Genomic DNA, 17,940 nt, shown 5'->3' with positions numbered 1-17,940 from the left:
CTCCTATCTCCAATGTCGTTTGGCAATCAGAGACAGGGAAAGAATTAAGCCTTGGTCTCTGAAGTGGCAATGAAGGGTCAAACAGGTGATGCTGGGTACACTACGACAAGCCAGAAAAGGCCACTTCTCTTCCCAGAAGATAATGCAATCACAGTGATGCAGCCTTCCTTGCCACTGCTCTCAGCACAGACACAACTGGGGGTGACCAGCATCTTACACTGACTGGTTCCAGAGCAACAAAAAAATAGCGGGAATTAGGCTTTTATCTGCCACCAAGGACTGGCTGCATGCTAATAACTGGCAAGTTCTAATTGAACATCCTATTGCATTTATTCTAGTTGCAAAGAAAAATAAATCTACCACAGAACAGTAACTAGCTCTTAGTGAATTCTCCATTTTTAAGAAACACAATGGAAATAAGTCTCCATCTTTTTTAGTAAAATAGGAAAATATCTATTACTTGGTATACATTACCAGAAATGAAGGAAAACGAAGTTGTCATAACTCTTTATCCCTTAAAATAAAATGCAAATAATTTTGGTACATTAATTTTTAATAAGGTGTGCTGGCAGGTTAAATAAAATAATGTAGCAGAACAGTTCCTATTCTAATAAGCAACCATGGTAAAAATAAACTCAGTTCAGATGTACTAAAGAAAACACCCACAAAGAACCGTATTTCCATAGGCGCCTAAGAGAGCATGAGGCTGCTAATGTTCTCCAATTCTGCACGTGCAAATTAGCAGTGCATACAAATGTTCATTTATAGGTTCATTTTTATTTCTCTGTAACAGCAAAATACTTGCATCTGTAGAATATGATCAAATGCTGAGCAGGCAAGTTAGAAAACAGAGTTATGGCAATCAACACATCACTTTTCCCAACATGTTCTGTTATTTTTGAGCAACTCTAGGTTTTTAATGCTCCGTAAGTCCCTTTTGGGTTTACTCTGAAAGTCAGAAATATAATAAACACATTGCCAAAAAAGACCCCAAACAATATGTAGAGACAGTTACACTGAATGAGACAGGCTCGCATTCTGCACTTTTTGGTGACAGCTTCAAAAAACTAGTGCTGCCACATTAGTGTTCTCATACATTCTGGTTTAGGTCTCCACGCACAGATATGCTATTTTGTTCCATATAATGCTTCAAGAAACAAAATCCCAGTTAAGCAGAACAGCGAAGATAGGAAGAACAGAATACAACATAAATAGCATTCAAATGTTTTTAACATTTTGCTAAAACTGATATATAAAATAATTGATAAAGAAAACTAACAAGAAAAATAAAACAATAAACAAAAAATGTATGAAAACCTTAATTTTTCTACCAACATGGAGCTGCAGATACCAAACTGAGCCAAGAAGTACTAGAAAACAGAAATACTGTATATAATTGCAACCTGAGCCATAAGCTGCAAGTCTTCATTCTTGCCCCAGCAGTAACTGAGGCTGTTTCTCATTTTCATCTTTGTAATCAGGAATTGCACTATAAAATTGTTCAAATTTTAAATACCTTTTTATTTTTTATTTTTGCTAATATTTTTATCAGTCTATTTTTTAATTTATTCCTGAATAATTTCAAAGGGGAGACGATCCCAAATCAGAAATATATACTAAGAGAAAAGACAGATCAATTTTAAATACTTCTGCCCAAGATAACAAAGAGCAAGTGTGAGTGAGTGTTAGCTTTCTCTTCTTTCTGAATACATTCCAAATTCTCCTCTTTATTCTGCTGGAATTTCAAAATGAGGAATAAGGGAAAAAGGTGGGTAATAAGTTTTACACTCCTAGGATGCCAGTCACAGCTCTAAAAGCATGCTCCTCCCTGCAGTTCTAGAAACCTTTTCTTAGCTTTTCTCTCTATAAATCACCACAATGGCTGCCATTATCACATGCCCTAAAGGCACAAAGAGAAAAGGAAGAAGGTATGAGAGAAACAGGTAAAGGCCAAGTAGCAGAATGCTTAAGGATAACTTCTTTGGGTTTTCTTGAAAGAGAGAGGGGCATTTTGAAGGAAACACCAATGGCTGAAACTCATACCCAAAGTCCATTTTCAAGGGACCATTTTCCTGGCTATAATACTGTGTCACATTTTTTCAATTGTAGTACTGAACATAAGCAAACTAGAAAATACTATTTTAAATATAAACCAAGCAAAAACTTCACCACATAACAGAAGAGCAGATGTTAAAGGCTGTAAGCCAACCAAAACCAACAACGAAAATGAGTATCAGAGAAGTTCTGCTTCTTCTGTATTTGTTTACCAGGAACCTATCTAGCTCTAAGGCCAGGAGAGGTCTTTTAGTGTGCTTTTTTTTCATGGTAGTGGGTTTGTTTCTTTTGTTGGTTTACTGCTTCTGTTTTTATCCTTAGATCTTTTTTAGAGACAGCCTGTGCCAGACTAGACCTATTTTGTGTTGCTTTTTTACAATTGGAATTCCTTCTCACTCCCCTCTGTGGCTCCGCAGAGGGGGATAAGAAAATTCAACATGCTGCTTAAAGGAAGGAATACAGCAATATGTACAGAGAGGCGATGACCCCTGGAGAACACTTCCTATGTTGTCTGACCATTAGCCTTCAAACAAAGGTTTGGATGCTACCCATTCTGCCATTTTCTTTTCCCCTCCAAACCCCTTTGGAAGAAGTGGTCTGGTCTATTGTATCCAAATTAATGCAACAGAATTATGGCAATAAAAAACTGACAGCTTTTACTACCTACATACACTTCAACTACAGAATTTTAATCAGCTTATCAAATGTCTTATTTCTTTAAGCATCTCTTGCTGGGTGAGAGCAGAATTAATCCTCCTTTAACGTTGATTTTAGATCTTAAAATCTTTCCATTATCCCACGGAAGTTCAACGGGTTCATAAAGACACAGTATGATATAATCCAAAGGAATGTTAACAAGGCTGAAATCACTGAAAGAAAAAGCTGCAGGTTCACTCTCTTTTTCTTAAAAAGTAAGGGGAAAGAACACGTGAGAAAACCTGCTGATAAGGTGGGAATAATAGAAATGTTTTCTTGCTCTGAGGAAGTAGTATGTTTTAGGTGCAAATGAGCGTAGACTAAGAAACAACAATTTTAAAAGACATTGAATGCAGTAAGCCAGCAGACTAGAACAGGTACAAAACGAAGTTCTGTTAGTGGCATATATTGCTTTTTTGAATCAATAACAAAGTAAAGCAAGACAGAGAGATTTTTCTCACTGTTACAGACTGAGATCTCTTCTGTCAAACAAGAGGCAAGTGATCTGTGATAGAAGCAGATCACATCTATGCCTCTTGTCAATAATAACACCTTAGTCCTTCTCACATTCTCATTTAGGACTGCTCAATTTTCTACAAGCAAACCTGAGTGCTACAGCATACCCCAGAAGTAAACTCCTACACACAGAAGTGATGGACAAAACTAAAGAGCAGAAGTGTTTTCAAGCAGCTATGCCATGTCGAACTAACACAAGGCTAATAAAAGGGTGCAGCATAAACTAAAACCCACAAGCTTCATCGTTTGCTTAGATTATCTGCTGATCCTTCTGATCCCTGCCTCAGTCTCATAAACCATTCTTCTAGCAGGAAAATCATCAGTTGGTTATGGGAAAAAAAGAGATCATCTCTCCTTTACCATGTTAGACAATGACTGAAACACTAAATTGTGCAGCACAAGATCATGGTCCTAATCCCTTCTGACTGTTGTTCGAATGCACTGTCTGGCCACACAAGCACCCAAATCCCTGGGGAGATGGGGTAGAGAGGAGGGTAGGAAACTGCCTGTACCTCCAGACATACTTAAAATTTAGACACAGAATGGCCCTCTTTCCTATTTATACAGGTGACACATTCCTAACAGAAAAAACAGACATGAAATCTGTATGCATACAAGACACCTCTTAACACGTTGATTATTTCAATGTATCTTTGTTTATGAATTCCACTTTTGATTCTTACCTGGTTCTATTGAATATAGTACTGTACCATTGTTCCCAGAATCAGAGTCCTTTGCAAAGACAGAGGTGATGAGCATTCCTGATGGCTGTCCTTCCAAAACCTGTCATTGAGCACAGATTAATAAATTTATCTGCAAACATAAACAGATAGCTGCAAGCCTCAAAAGAAATTCCTTCCCTCAGCACAAGAACTTACTGATGCTGTATTTTCCATCTCAGTAATGAGATGGAAAGTTTATGAACAGTGCAAATGGCATTTCAGAAAACAGTTAAGTAATACAGTTTTAACAATCACGGAATCACAGAATGGTTTGGGTTTGAAGGGATCATCACACTCTGTCCATTCTGCCATAAGCAGGGTTGCCAATCACTAAATCAGCCTGCCCAGGGCCTCACTCAACCTGGTCTTGAAAAATCTCCTATTATGGTCTGCATATATTTATAATTCAAAAATAAATATGAATTAATATAGCAGAATCAGAGATTGGAAACTGGAAAAGACTACTACACACATAAACAAAATTATACATATATCCTTTGTACTTAACAGGCTACATATTTTACTTTTTAAAAAATTTTTATTTTATTTATTTACAAATTTTGAAGGTCCTGAATATACCCGGGTCAAAATTAAGAACATGCAAAAAAAAAAATTCAGACCGATGGCTGCTCCCTCATCAGTTTATTAACCTTAACTGAATCTCCTTTAGGTCAGGCATTGCAGGCACTGTGCTGGACTGAAAGATGCGTGCTGTGGTGGCTGTTTTCACTCCGCAGTGCCCAGCTGACAGCCTGGCTCTCCACTACGCACACCAAAATGCCATGTACAGTTTGAGCTGCTGCCACAGGGTGGTGCTCAAAACAAGCTGTGAACAGCAGCACAGGCTGGCCAAGGGTTGTTACAGACCTTAATGCTTAGCTCTTTTCCGGGCGCAATCTGGGGGAAGATAGGTTTATTATCGTTCACGTCCATCACTGAGATGTACACAGTTGTCGTGACATTAAGTGGTGGTGACCCATGATCAGTCACTAGCACAGTCAGCTGGTGGTGAGCTTGTTTTTCACGGTCTAATGCAACCCGATTTATAACTTCACCTGATGGACACAGAAAACAAGGGAGAAAGGGAATTACATATTATCGTATGCTAGCACTAATCTTATGACATGTAGTAATCATACATCTTTTGCTATACCTTGCTGCTGACACTAAAATCCCAGGTTTGTGAATTCAATTCCATACAAATGTTACGTCAAAGTGTGCACTTGTACTTCAGTGCTACATTATATTCTTCACTCTACTCCAGATTCTCCTGAGCAAAAGCATAAAGCAGCACAAAGCAACACACTGGCCTTCTAAACAAATCCCACTGAGCTTTCCATCATCACATTTCAAGACAGATAACCCAAGAGCACAGGGTTTTGACTGCTGATAAATGGCCTTTATTATACACATGGGTTAGACTATTCTCAACACAGCATCTGTACATTAATCAGGAAGTCTGATGTCTCCTATACATTCTGGTAAACCCAGTAAATAAATCTAAGCCAATCTCCTCTCCATCTGCTCACCCATACTCAATATAGCTGAAGATTTGTGGTTGACCAGAGCCTTTCACACAGATAATCAACATATTATTTTAAGAGCATCACTGTTAATTCCTGGGAGTCTGTTTGCCTTTAGATTTCTGTAAATGTACTCAACAAACCTTTGTTTTGAAATAACAATTATGAAATTCATAAAGAAATTCTGCCTATGAGGACAGAATCTCTGAGAAAATAAATTTTAAATAGCAGGTCTTTGTGCATTAGATATTATTTTGCTAAACTGGATTATGTACAATGCCTATGTTCCTTACAGGATCTCCTTCCTCTGGGATTTCCATGCTGCATTCTGTGCTGCTACACTGCATGGATATATTATCTATCACATAACACATTTGAGATTCACTGCAGAGTTCACACTTTGCGAAGAATTTCTTTCAGACAATTTGCTTTCTTCATTAAAACGTACAATATTAAGTCTGTATCCATTGATGTAACTTGCACAAGCTTCCACAAATGTTTTAAAACACTGTCAAACATCACAGTTACTTTTACAATTATTTATGACCAATTCATACTTTTTCAACTATACTTGATCACAGGCAATTCAGTTTCTCATGTGATCTACTGAAGCTGTAGTTTAATATTCCCTCTTTTAATTTGGAACAGCCAAAACTTACAGCTAAGCAATCAGAATGAAGCTACCAAAAAAATAATAATAATAATCAAATCCTAAGGGTTAGTTTATTTCTCAAGAGTATGATTTATTTCATTCTCTCAACTATGAAGCTTTCGGTTTGAATATTCATGTACCAACCAACCCAAGAGATTCACAGAAGTTCTTTAAAGTTTTAGACTTTTTTTCTATTCCTTTAGGGAGTATTGCTTTCTGAAAGCAATATTAGGTGGATTATAAATCATAAAAATGCTACCTGTGTTGGAATTCATCTTGAAATACTTTCCATCAGACAGGAGGAAATATGAAAGTTGTCCATTTCTTCCCGAGTCTTTGTCAACAGCTGTAAGAGTGCCAATCACACCCCTGGGAATTGGATTTTCCTCCATTTTGAAGAAGTAACTCTCATGCATAAACACAGGCGAATTATCATTTTCATCCAGGACATTTACTATTACTGATGTACTTGCAATCTGCATGGAGTTTTCCTCCTCTGAGGTACTGACCAGGACTCTAAAACTAAGAATCTGTGCACATTCATAGTTCAAATGTTTCCGAAGATAAATCCAGCCAGTATCAGATCTGATTCCAAATGCAATAGAATCTGTGCTAGACTCTATGGAATATGTCAGCTTGGAGCTAACGTGGTGTGGATCAAATAAGTAGGCTCTAACCTGAAGGATATGGGCACCTGGAGTTGTAGCTTCACTGATTTCTACTTGATACAACAAGTTCTGAAAAGCCAAAGTGGGGCCCATCCTCTGCTCTTCAACAGCCACTGTCAACAATAGCAAAGAACTTAGAGGAGGACTTCCGTGGTCTTCAGCTGCTATGTACAGAGTATATTCCTGCTGTTTATCCTCAAACACTGTTCTGATGAGGCTTACCACTCCAAGGCCTGAATCGATACTAAATGCATTTGTCTGATTGCTTGCAAGACTGTATCTGACTGCCCCGTTGAAGCCGCTGTCTTTATCTTCTGCATGAGCAACGTACACAGCAGTGCCAGGAGGCTGGGTGTGTGAAATAATTACCTCATCAGACCTGGTAAGAAATATTGGAGGGTTGTCATTGACATCTATCACAGATATATTGACCTGGGTGCTGCTGTACACAGGGGACTTTCTCAACTGTGACTGAATGGTGAGCATGAAAACAGACTGGGTTTCATGATCGAGCTCTTTCTTGATGCGGATGATACCAAACTGAGAGTCAATATAGAATCTTCCTTGTGGATCACCAGAGGAAATTCTGTAGGATATCACGTCTAAAGAATCTAGAAATAGAAATAAAAGTTAAAAAGAATAATACTAATAGAGTGATAGCATGATATCAGATGTTGATATGATCAAATGTTGATCAGATGTTGATAGATGATATCAGATCATACAGATAGACTGTGTAGCATGAAGGACTAGTAAGAACCGTGGAGAATGAATGCTATACGATGTAGGCTACACAGAATTTGGCTTTTTTTTTTATGCTTCCTTGTTACTGGCCCCAGAGCCCATCAGTAATATAAATACTGCACAAGCTTGGTCTGAGTGTATTACTATGATAAAACTATATAGAGAAAAATCATACAATAGCCTCGTTTTTTCCTAATCTCAACTGCAGAAAAATGCTCCTATGAATTAGTCTTAAGGTAATCACTTCACTATACACAGGCATTCACTGCAAGGAATGAAACAGGTAGCCGACCCCTGATAGAAAGGTATTTTACTGACCTTACTGATAGCGGATGACCACTGTTACAACCTGAGGACAGTTTTAGACGCAGTCTAAAGCAAGAGCTATGTAAAGAGTTATTGCCAAGGCTGCTCTGCTGGTGCTTCCTCTCTGGGGACAGTAGTTAATATACTGTCCTTTCCAAGCAGAAGAAAATGGAGAGACCTGACTAATCACAAATTCATAAAACTTCTCTCTGCCACACCACTCTTGAGATTAATCACCAAGCCACTATATGGATGCATGGCTCCCACTGTTCTGCATAAGATCCTAACATAGACAGCTCTCAGAACAGGGTATTTTATGAAGCAGCCCCCATAAACACCCATCTAGACTTGATCATTTAATTGGAAAGAAAAAATGTGGCAGCACATCCCTTGCACATCTTACATCTCTGACAATTTGGAATACTGTCTGCTCATGAGTGTTGCTCTCAGATATTCTTTCATGGCTAATGTTTTAACACAAGCACACTCAAGCAGACCCTTCCTTGTACTTTCACAAATGTGCTCCCCATCTCCACATTTACAATTGCACAAATCCCTCTAGAAAATACAGCATCTGCTTGCATGCAAAATGTGTATTATAAAACTAAGGTTTTTTTAAACCATATTGCAAAGCGAATAAGTAAATTAGAAAGTGAGGGAAGTTGTCATTCCCACTGGGCCACCAAAGAAATGACCATCAATCTCCATCTGACCTAAAGAGCATCCTGATGTTGTAGTAATTACATAGTTGTTTTAAATACTAACAGAAAATACTATTTGATGCTCAGCAGAATAGTAAGTTGTCTGAAAGTTTCAATAAATATTATCTACAGACATTTCCCATTGGTGGCCACAACTGTAAGAGAGAATCATCTCTGAACATACAACTCACCTGGGGGCTCTCTGGCCTTTACAGTTCCAACCAGACTGTCTTCAGGTGCATCTTCGGGAACAGAAAAAGCATAGCAGGACTTCTCAAATCTGGCAGGGGCTGAAGGAGTCTGAAGGATGTGCACTGTGACAGTTGCATTGGTAGCTGAGGAAAGGCCACCCCCATCCCATGCAGAAACTGACAGAAGCAGTGCAGAATGTGCCAGGTGACTGAGAGCTGAGATCAGGTAAACAATTCCTGAAAGCGTGCAGAAGTAAAGGAACAATTAAATACGTTCAGGATTCTCTCCTCCATATCTAGCAGGCTGCCAAAACAGCTTCAGCATTCCTCTGGCTCTAAGAGAATGGGCCAGACAACATTGAAAAAAGATTTTTAAGACTTTGAGAAACAACTAAGAAAAAATGTGCCAGAAGTAGTGACCATGTACATGCTTCACCTCTTTCCCTTCATTAGGCATGCAGTGCTCCCATTTTAAGGGTCACGTTTTCTCAAAATATGCACTCTTCTACCATGCACAGAGCCACTGACACACAGTAAGTTCTTCAGTCAAAACACAGTGTTCCTGTTTTAGAAACAAATACAGCTAAATCTCAGAACCTCAGCAGAGCTAGTGGAGTTGTTCTGAGCTTTCAGCAATGTCAGGAAAAACATACTTTCACCAGTATTAACATTTAAGAATCTAGAAGTGAGTTAGAGCAAAAAAAAAGATGCTACAAAAAAACAACAACAACAACAACAACAATAAGACATATATATATATTTGCAAACAGTAAAAAGTAACTTTATTTCCAACAAGATTTGAAGACAATTCAACTCCTTGCTGAAAATATCTACATGGAATGGAGTTGAAGCCCCAGAATACAAATCTTAGGAGCACTGGGCTCTGTGGAAATTATCTGGGAAACAATCACCTGCTGTCTGATCATGAGTTTCTATTAAAATACTCTCTACTAGTAAATTCTAATATCCATTGAATTTGCAAGCTGCCATCAATTATATTTCATCTAAATTACATGAAATAAGTAATTCTTTGAAAAGAAAATGCAATTCTCTGCCCAGAAATACAACAGTCTGGATGTACTTTCCTTAAGATAAATACATTTTCATCCTCTAACTCTGGTGAATGAGACTAGCTGACTCCAAATACATATTCTTCAGAATGCTAAAATAAGTATTTAGGAATATCAGATAATTCTGCTTGACTTTTAGTTACTCTGTATAATGATACAGAAATTCACATCTACATCAGCACCTAAATATTAGTGGATAGAAGGAATGCACATGGCAGGAATCTTGTCTCATCTCCTGCAATATAAGTTTGTCTAAATTTGAAAGAAAGCTTTGTTTGAGGAAAGACATCAGTCTGAGTAGTGAGAACTGCATCCAAATCCTAGCTCTCTACTTTCAAGATTTGAGCTATATTTGAAGCTTTCTGGCCCTCAAAACATATTTAATAAGGATGATGTTAGGTGTTTAAGTCAGTCACTGAGTGGTCCTATTTGTCAGGGTAAAAATTAGGAGAATCAGTGCATGATTCCACTACAGTATATCTTCTGAAAATTCAGTGTGAAGCCATAACATCAGTGTGCTGTAATGCACTGTCAAGCAGAATAACAGAAAATACATAGAAATCCTTATAAATATTGAATTGTGCATGCTGTACACTTTCCTACCATATTGCCAGGACATTATAACAACAAACTGTGCCCTGACATGCTTAAAATGCCTTCCAAGCATCTTCACGATGAAGGACAAATGCTTTCCATCAACAACAAAGGACAGCTATTCCAATGTGACAAACCACAGCAAAACCTCAGATACAGATGGTTTCAGAATTCATTATCAGTACAGTTCCTATGTCAAAAACTGATGGAATTTCAAGAATCAACCTTTTTTTAGGTTTAGGGTGGTTTTTTTTGGTCTTCTGATTATTGCTTTTTATGATTAGTTAGCTTAACCAGGAAGTATTCCAGAGACATAAACTGTCATTTCCTGAGGTATTATGAGCAACTGTAGCTCAAAGGAAAAGGTTTTTAACCTTTTTTTCTTTTTTCTCCAGAGATTAAACTTGTAAGATTGGATTTTAAACATTGCTGCTTGTCAAATTCAGTGAAATCATGTGACAGGCTGTATATTACTAACTTGACCTATTCACTACTGGGTAGTTTTCTATTGAAAAGGCCAGGAATCTCATTCTCATTTTGGATACTTCAAGGTGTATGCAAAGAGTAGAAAAACTTCTATGGACAGGCATCATGTTGAAATCTATACTTTAAAAAGCAGTAGTGTATCAGAACACCCCTCAGCCAAGGATGGAACAAAAACTGGTTCCTTCCTGGAACACTAACCGTTTCACGGAATGGAAATATTTCAGACATTAAGCTATATGATGACTCTATTTAATGGGAAAGAAGCTGTAGAAGTTAGCAGTATTGGACTTTGTTTTCTATTTCTACGTTACTGCACTTGCCTCAAAGATTTTACCTCAGATTAAACCTCTCGGGTAGGAGAGTGTGCTGGAATCAATTCTGGCTCAGAAGGGTGTGTAAATTACAGCAATTCAATGTACTACTGTGAGTACTGATAAGGGATGAATACATGCCTGCCAGCTCTTTGACCTGCATCACTTTCCTCACTCCTTACATGTGCTAAGGCACTTCCAAGACATTGTTCTTCTCTACTTTGTGCCTATACGCAACAAAAGGTGAAATTAAGCCAGTGTTTACCCAGAATGTGCAAATACATTTCTATATAGTCAATAGTTAAGCACTGCAAAGGCAAAGGGATAAATCAGGACATGCTAACCTCAGTAACAGAGTCTGGATCAGACAGAAATATGTATCCATTTAACTAGCTTCTACTTTTTCTCTCATTGTTGGAATAGAAAAGTGAATTCAGCACACAGGAAGAAGAATAAAGTCAACAAACACCAACATTTTCTGAGATCATGGAACTGAATGGCATAGCAACTGTAGAGGATTTTAGTACTTCTTCAGCAAATATCCTAGGATGGGACATGGACTGGTATGTCTCAGACAGTAAACAGATGGCAAAAAGGTGTCCATAGTTCACCACCCCAGTTCACCTTCAAAGCTGGCCTCTAAACTTGCTGCTTAATGCCATGCAGGTCAGTGCTGACCCACTGATCTACTGGGAGTGTGTCTCACCCAACCCAGCACATTAACTCCTCAGAGCAGACATTCATACAGCTTTGCTTTTTACATGTTGCAAAGAAATGTGTGAGAAAATTTGCTTTGGAGTCTATCCGCATAATGCACACAGCTTCAGTTCATAAAAGTATTTGTAAAAGCTCAATCTTCATGACCTAAACATTGGTTTCAGAGAATAGTGGTTAGAGAATGGTTATATACAATATAAGGAACTAGTACTCTGATATTTATAAAGTAGCCTCTGTAAATGCCCTCAGGTCCCAGGCAATCCTAAAACAACACTCATCAAACCCATGAAAAACTCCAAACAGAATTCAAAACACTCTTTAAAAAATCACTTCCAATGATTTCAAGAAGCTTAGAATTCAACAAAGTGTTCTGGGTGCTGCCTCTATCAATTTAGGCTTTTTTATAAGAAGAGTTTGGCTTTTCAAATAAGATGGAGAGATGTTTGATCCTTTTCTTCCCATGTTAAATTTCAACATAAAAAACCATCTCAAATTTCTGACAAGCATAATTGCTGCACGTTCTTCAGGAAACCGTCAAATCAAACACCTCCTCAAAATTCATATTCTACAACACATTAAAAAAACCTGAAGATGCTGAACTGCCTGCATTTCATATTAATCCACTACTGTCTTACCATTTCAAACTGCTAACAAGCTTAGTCCTGTCCTGTGAGGTCTTAGTTTGTGCAACAAAGACTATCATGACTTACCACAGGACACCAAAACTAAACTGAACTCAGAAATAAACAAGCGTTTCACTGACATAGCTTTCTCTATGTAGCACTATTATACATTTAAGTAACTCTTTCCAACCAGCAAAATAAATAAATAAATAAATAAAAATCCAGTGGGTCAGTAAAGTCCCATACATCTGAAGAGACCTGATTTGCTGTCACATGAACGCTTTCTTTCATATGACCTTACTTTGTTTTTCTTAATTTAACAACAGTAACTCAGAATCTAGCACCTGTTGTCTTTGTATGCCAACAGATAAGGTGTCCATGCTAGGCTTGAGTTTAAAAACAAATAAATAGTTAAGAACAAAGCAAAAGTGGGCTAGACTCCTGCCAGATGAGCTTTTGCTTTCCAAGAGAAAGACCAAGCCTTCCCCACACAGTCCTTGCAGCTCCTGTGTTGCCACACCACTTCACTTTGGGCTGTTTAGCTGATTGAAGTTTTCCAAAAACATCTTAGGACCTTTGCAATCCAGCTGCCAGCTTGAAGTTTCAAAGCCATCCCAATACAGAACCTGGTGACAAAGCTCCACCACCAAGGTAACCAAAGGTGGTATTTTCCTGAAGGAACCACACAAAAGAAGATGCATATTTCCAACACAGGCACTAACTGAAGCATAAGAAGCCCAATAAGAGATATTTGATGTTCTTGTATTGAGGGCATTACAGAACATTCCAGATGCTTATCTTAATCCTATAAAAATGAGTTGCTACTACAGACACTCCCTACTATGTTCACTTTAACAATTCAGCAGTGAAGGTATTTGTTTGCTGTGTGACTTGGCACTTTCCTCTTTTCTTTAAGTTAACTCAGAACCCAATGGAGAGCCTTCACTTTTCTGCAGAAACCAACTGCAAGGCCCCAGGACTGTCACCTCCCTGAACACTAAACAGGACAGCCACAGGAAAGGACTAGTGAGGTGCAAACACCATCCATCTGAGCTGATGCTGTGAAAGGCAGTGTGCCAGGCCAGTACCTTGTTCTGCTGAAATGGAAGATAACGGAAGAACAGAACATGCCCACTGCCAGCAATAACTGGTGGTTTCTTACTTAACACTTCCTGCTTGAGAACTATACAGTTTCTATTAATGAAACATGTTGATTGCCTGAACTTAACTGTACTAACATCACGTTATTCCTCTCCTATAAAATGTGAGGTTTGTGTACAATTTTTATCTTCACCACTTTTCCCACTGCCAGTCCTTACCAGCTGCCTGTCACAAACCAAGAGCTGTGGCAGAGCAGCACCATGACAGATCACCCTTGGTTGGTGTCATCTGGTGGATTTCTGAGGTCTGACACTGACTGAATTATGAGAAAGAAGGGTTTCTTAGAATTGTTTTTTTGGAAGTACTTTGCATTGTGTCATGCACAATGAATCTCAAGTACTCATGTCACTACTATTGCATTGTTGAGCTTTTGACACATAGCTTGCAGGAATTTTTCCCTCTGTACATGATTGATTCTATACAAATTTTATTTGTATGCTTCAGGGATGTGTAATTTACTACTCAATAGATTAGAACTCAGTGATAAAGGTCAACGTTCATGAATTATTCAGCTGAGATCTCTACTTATTCCTTTGTGTCCTAACATGAATAAAATTCTTCAAAATTGAAAACTTACTGAGCTAACCCAATGTCTCAGATATATTCCTTTAATTTGCAGCATTCTGCATATGATACCAATTTCATGTGAAAGATCAGAAAAACAGTAATGGAAGAAACATCAATTAAAAAATGTGGTCTCAAAATGTTCCAGAATAAAAATGCTCTTAATTTTACAAGTTATTTATAAGAACCTCTTCATATGTTTAGCAAATGTACTATATGCCCTACAAAAAAGCCAAAAGTAGTTTAAAAATAAACTATTTTTTCCTACAGTACTGTATGAAAACATCATTAATCATCATAAAAACATCCTGGCTTTCGTTAAAAAGGATGCTTTCTCATTTTACTTTGATACATATAATGATCTGCTACATATTAAACATACTGTAAAATACAGAGTTAAGTAAAATTAGACTTTTTTTTCCCCCAAAAAAAAAAAAAACTTTGGTATTTTAACTTATATTGTCTACCTTTATTGTAATAAAAACAAATGAGACTGTTTCAGTCAATGAAAATCTCCCAAGATTCAACTGTCAAATAACTTCACTTCAATTTTCTTCAATAAAACAGAACTTGTCAACATTCTTAAGTGGAATTAATCCATTATTGTGCTCTGAACCAAATAAATAAGTTTATTTTAACTCAGAATGACATTAAATTGAATTTACATATAGTGCTGCAGTACAGTACTGGAAGTAGTACAGGACCAAACTGCATACTACCTTACCAAGGCAAATATACCAGTGGAAGAACCATGTTGCACACGTCTTTTCTTAACCTCTTCTTTTTGCTCTCAGTACTGGGTGCAGATAAAGAGGTATGATATGGTATTGGAATTAAATCTGCTTTTTGGCTGACTAAAGTAGAAATTGCTACACTCTTCAAAACTGCATGTCCTTCAGCTGCCTTCTTTATTTCTCAATGGACTAAGCCCCCAGATTGCACTGCATCCCTTCCAGGACATTTCAGCTGTACAGTGCTCAATGCTAATCAGTTAAATCAGAATGCATGTTCAGGGAAATTTTAAAGCTATACTACTGACCAGGTTGTGAAAAGGCAGGTCTATTTTACTCAGTGTATATGGTTTGCTGTAAATAAAAAGCAGAAGTAATTATGATAAAAGCCTGATCCAAGAGTCTCCAACTCAGTGGAGAAATCTCTAAATTCCTCATAGAAATAGTCTTTGTAGCCGACATGGACAGTCATAGTTCTAGGCATGTAACATAGTAATGATTCACAGAAAAAAGAGCCTAAATATCTGAGTTTTCCTCTTTCTTTCTTTTGACAATTTAAGTTAAATAATAATACTACTGTGACGTCAACTGTGAAATGTACCTTTTCTAATTCCTTTTTATACTAAATTTAAATCACAAACACCTTCAAATGAACATAAATCCATAGCTGTTGAATTTTACTCAATCTTCATGACAAAGTTTTCTCATGCATAATGTCTACCCAGGGGAGTTGTTCTATAAACACAGATAGAGAGCTGGTTTATCTAAAGACTGATATGATGAAGCCACGTTAACTATTATTAATTTTGTTGATTTGAAGCAGCTTTTTTGAACCAGGACTACTGTGAGATGATAACCATATTCTTCCAGCTTTCAAGAACATCATCACTAAGGACAATGGAAAAAATAATCCTATGCCCATGTATTACATATTTCATATTCAGTGATTTCTTTCACCCTTTCATGGGTGAAAGAAACTATTAACACTTGCAATATAATGAAAGTTTGTAAATTAAATTTAAACACTGCATAGGTTTTCTGCCAAACATGTGATCATATCCTGTGACCTACAATTTTAATTACCTACTCAACCATAACTTTAAATATACCATCTTGGAGAAAGCTCATTAGGTAACAAGCATAAACAAGCATAATTCAGATAGTTTCTCAGCCAGAAGAGCTCTTCAGCTTCCTATGACATAATCAATTCACAAGTGCTGTTCATAGAGCACATATGGTTCAGATATCTACAAAAGGAAATAAAATGAAGACAAGATGTTGTTTACAACTACACTAGAAACAAATAAGTGTCATGAGCTAGCAGAGAAATCAGTCAGCAGTTCTTTATCCACACATTTTTCTAGCTATACACTTCTTAATATCATGTTTTTTTTTTTTTCCTGTGGACATCATTATCATTAACCAAGTGAAAAATACTGTTCCATTTAAAAACAATGCATGTTATTTGCAAGTGTGTAAGAGTACCACAAAAAATAAATGCAGTATCCAAAGACTAAAACAGGGGAAAAATACCATTACTAAATACTTTAGAATTAGAATTCATAGAACTTTTTAACTGAGTATCTGCCTGACCAATGAAAAGTTCCTCCTTCCTGCTTCCACTGAATTTATGTATGAACATAGAGCTTGAAACAAAAGATGGAACCCCTCCAAGCAGCTTGGATGTGGCCTGACCTCATTCTCTGTGTACCAAAAGTATCATTGATAGATACAGTAAGTGGTTTACTAGCTAGTATGATACCTGTGCTGTGAACACAGTTCAGCAAAAGGCTTTCTTGATATATCTATATAACTGCTTTAACAAAGTGACTGCCATAGAACAGATTGTAGCTTTTATTTTATTAAGTTACCCATCTCTCCTAAAAATGGAAAGGGATTTGTCGAAAAAGGTCAGTTTTTAGTGAGCAATCTAATGCAGCACTCCAAAACATCCCTGAAGAGTACCATAATCAGATACTTTTTCAAATGCACATCCTCAATACCACTATTTATGCTGCGTCATAACAGCTTCATCTTGCATATGATTTTCATGTATCATAGTGTAATGAGACAAACTGTTCACTAGTAATTAATTTACATCACATAATACTGAAAATATCTCTGTCTCCTTATGTGGGCAACACTCAGGGCTACAGTCAACAAAGTAACACAAAGATAAATTCACTGAATTTCACTTCTCATTTCTAAACAATCTACTAGTGAGAAAGAATATGCGCTTAAAAATAAAACTTATCAGAAAGACAAATTCATGGAACACTCCAGCACCATTACTGTGCCTCTTTTGAGGTCCTGTAATATTAAAAGGAAAATAAATAAAAGAATAGTGTTGTGTTTGGCTGGTGGGTTTGGCAGTCAATCTTCTGAAGAACTGCTGTTCCAGTCATATTTGGACAACATCCTCCATTCACAAAATGCAGTCCATATAATTAGATAAAGTCCCTCACATAACCTTGACCATAACCTTTGTAAGTGTACAAAAAAAAGTGTACAGCTTTATGAGGACAAAAACTAGAAAAAGACAACATCCTAAGGAAGTGAGGAGGAATAACTGAAATCACTGCTCCACAATGAGCCGCATTATCACTTTGAACATCAAGCAACTTCTGCAGCTATTTAACCCAGAAAGACTGCAAGGGCCTCTGAGTAGCAAACTGGCAATTTTTAGGCTCGTTTTGTCTAAATACTGCCAACAGTCTAAAACAATAAGCACTGTTGTAAGTACACAAGCAAGAATATAAATAGAAAACCTGTATTCCTCAGAAATCACACATGCCATTAATATTAATAAGTGAAAACAAAACACAGTCTGACCTCTTGAATTACCCAGGAAATCTGATTTAAGTGCAATCCAAGCTTTACAGCGTTGGGAACAATGTCTCTAGCCTAAA

The 17,940-nt window shown here is 37.2% G+C and overlaps 1 protein-coding gene across 1 annotated transcript in view; it reads right to left on the bottom strand.

Moving 5' to 3' along the window:
- Positions 1-17,940, bottom strand: part of DCHS2 (dachsous cadherin-related 2) — a 95,899-nt gene that overhangs the window by 36,566 nt on the left and 41,393 nt on the right. Inside the window, exons 4-7 of the mRNA XM_065736033.1 lie at positions 8,775-9,011; positions 6,424-7,443; positions 4,857-5,044; positions 3,951-4,050 (exon numbers count right to left, since the gene is read on the bottom strand). Of these exons, the coding sequence (XP_065592105.1) occupies positions 3,951-4,050; positions 4,857-5,044; positions 6,424-7,443; positions 8,775-9,011 (1,545 nt within the window). The remainder of the gene's footprint in view (positions 1-3,950; positions 4,051-4,856; positions 5,045-6,423; positions 7,444-8,774; positions 9,012-17,940) is intronic.

This window comes from Cyrtonyx montezumae, unplaced genomic scaffold (genome assembly GCF_038088225.1).
Source record: "Cyrtonyx montezumae isolate F1298 unplaced genomic scaffold, pur_monq_1.0 scaffold_2, whole genome shotgun sequence".
Taxonomy (NCBI): Eukaryota; Metazoa; Chordata; class Aves; order Galliformes; family Odontophoridae; genus Cyrtonyx; species Cyrtonyx montezumae.
The sequence above is the reverse complement of the archived record's forward strand: the minus strand, read 5'-3'. Positions and strand labels throughout refer to the sequence as shown.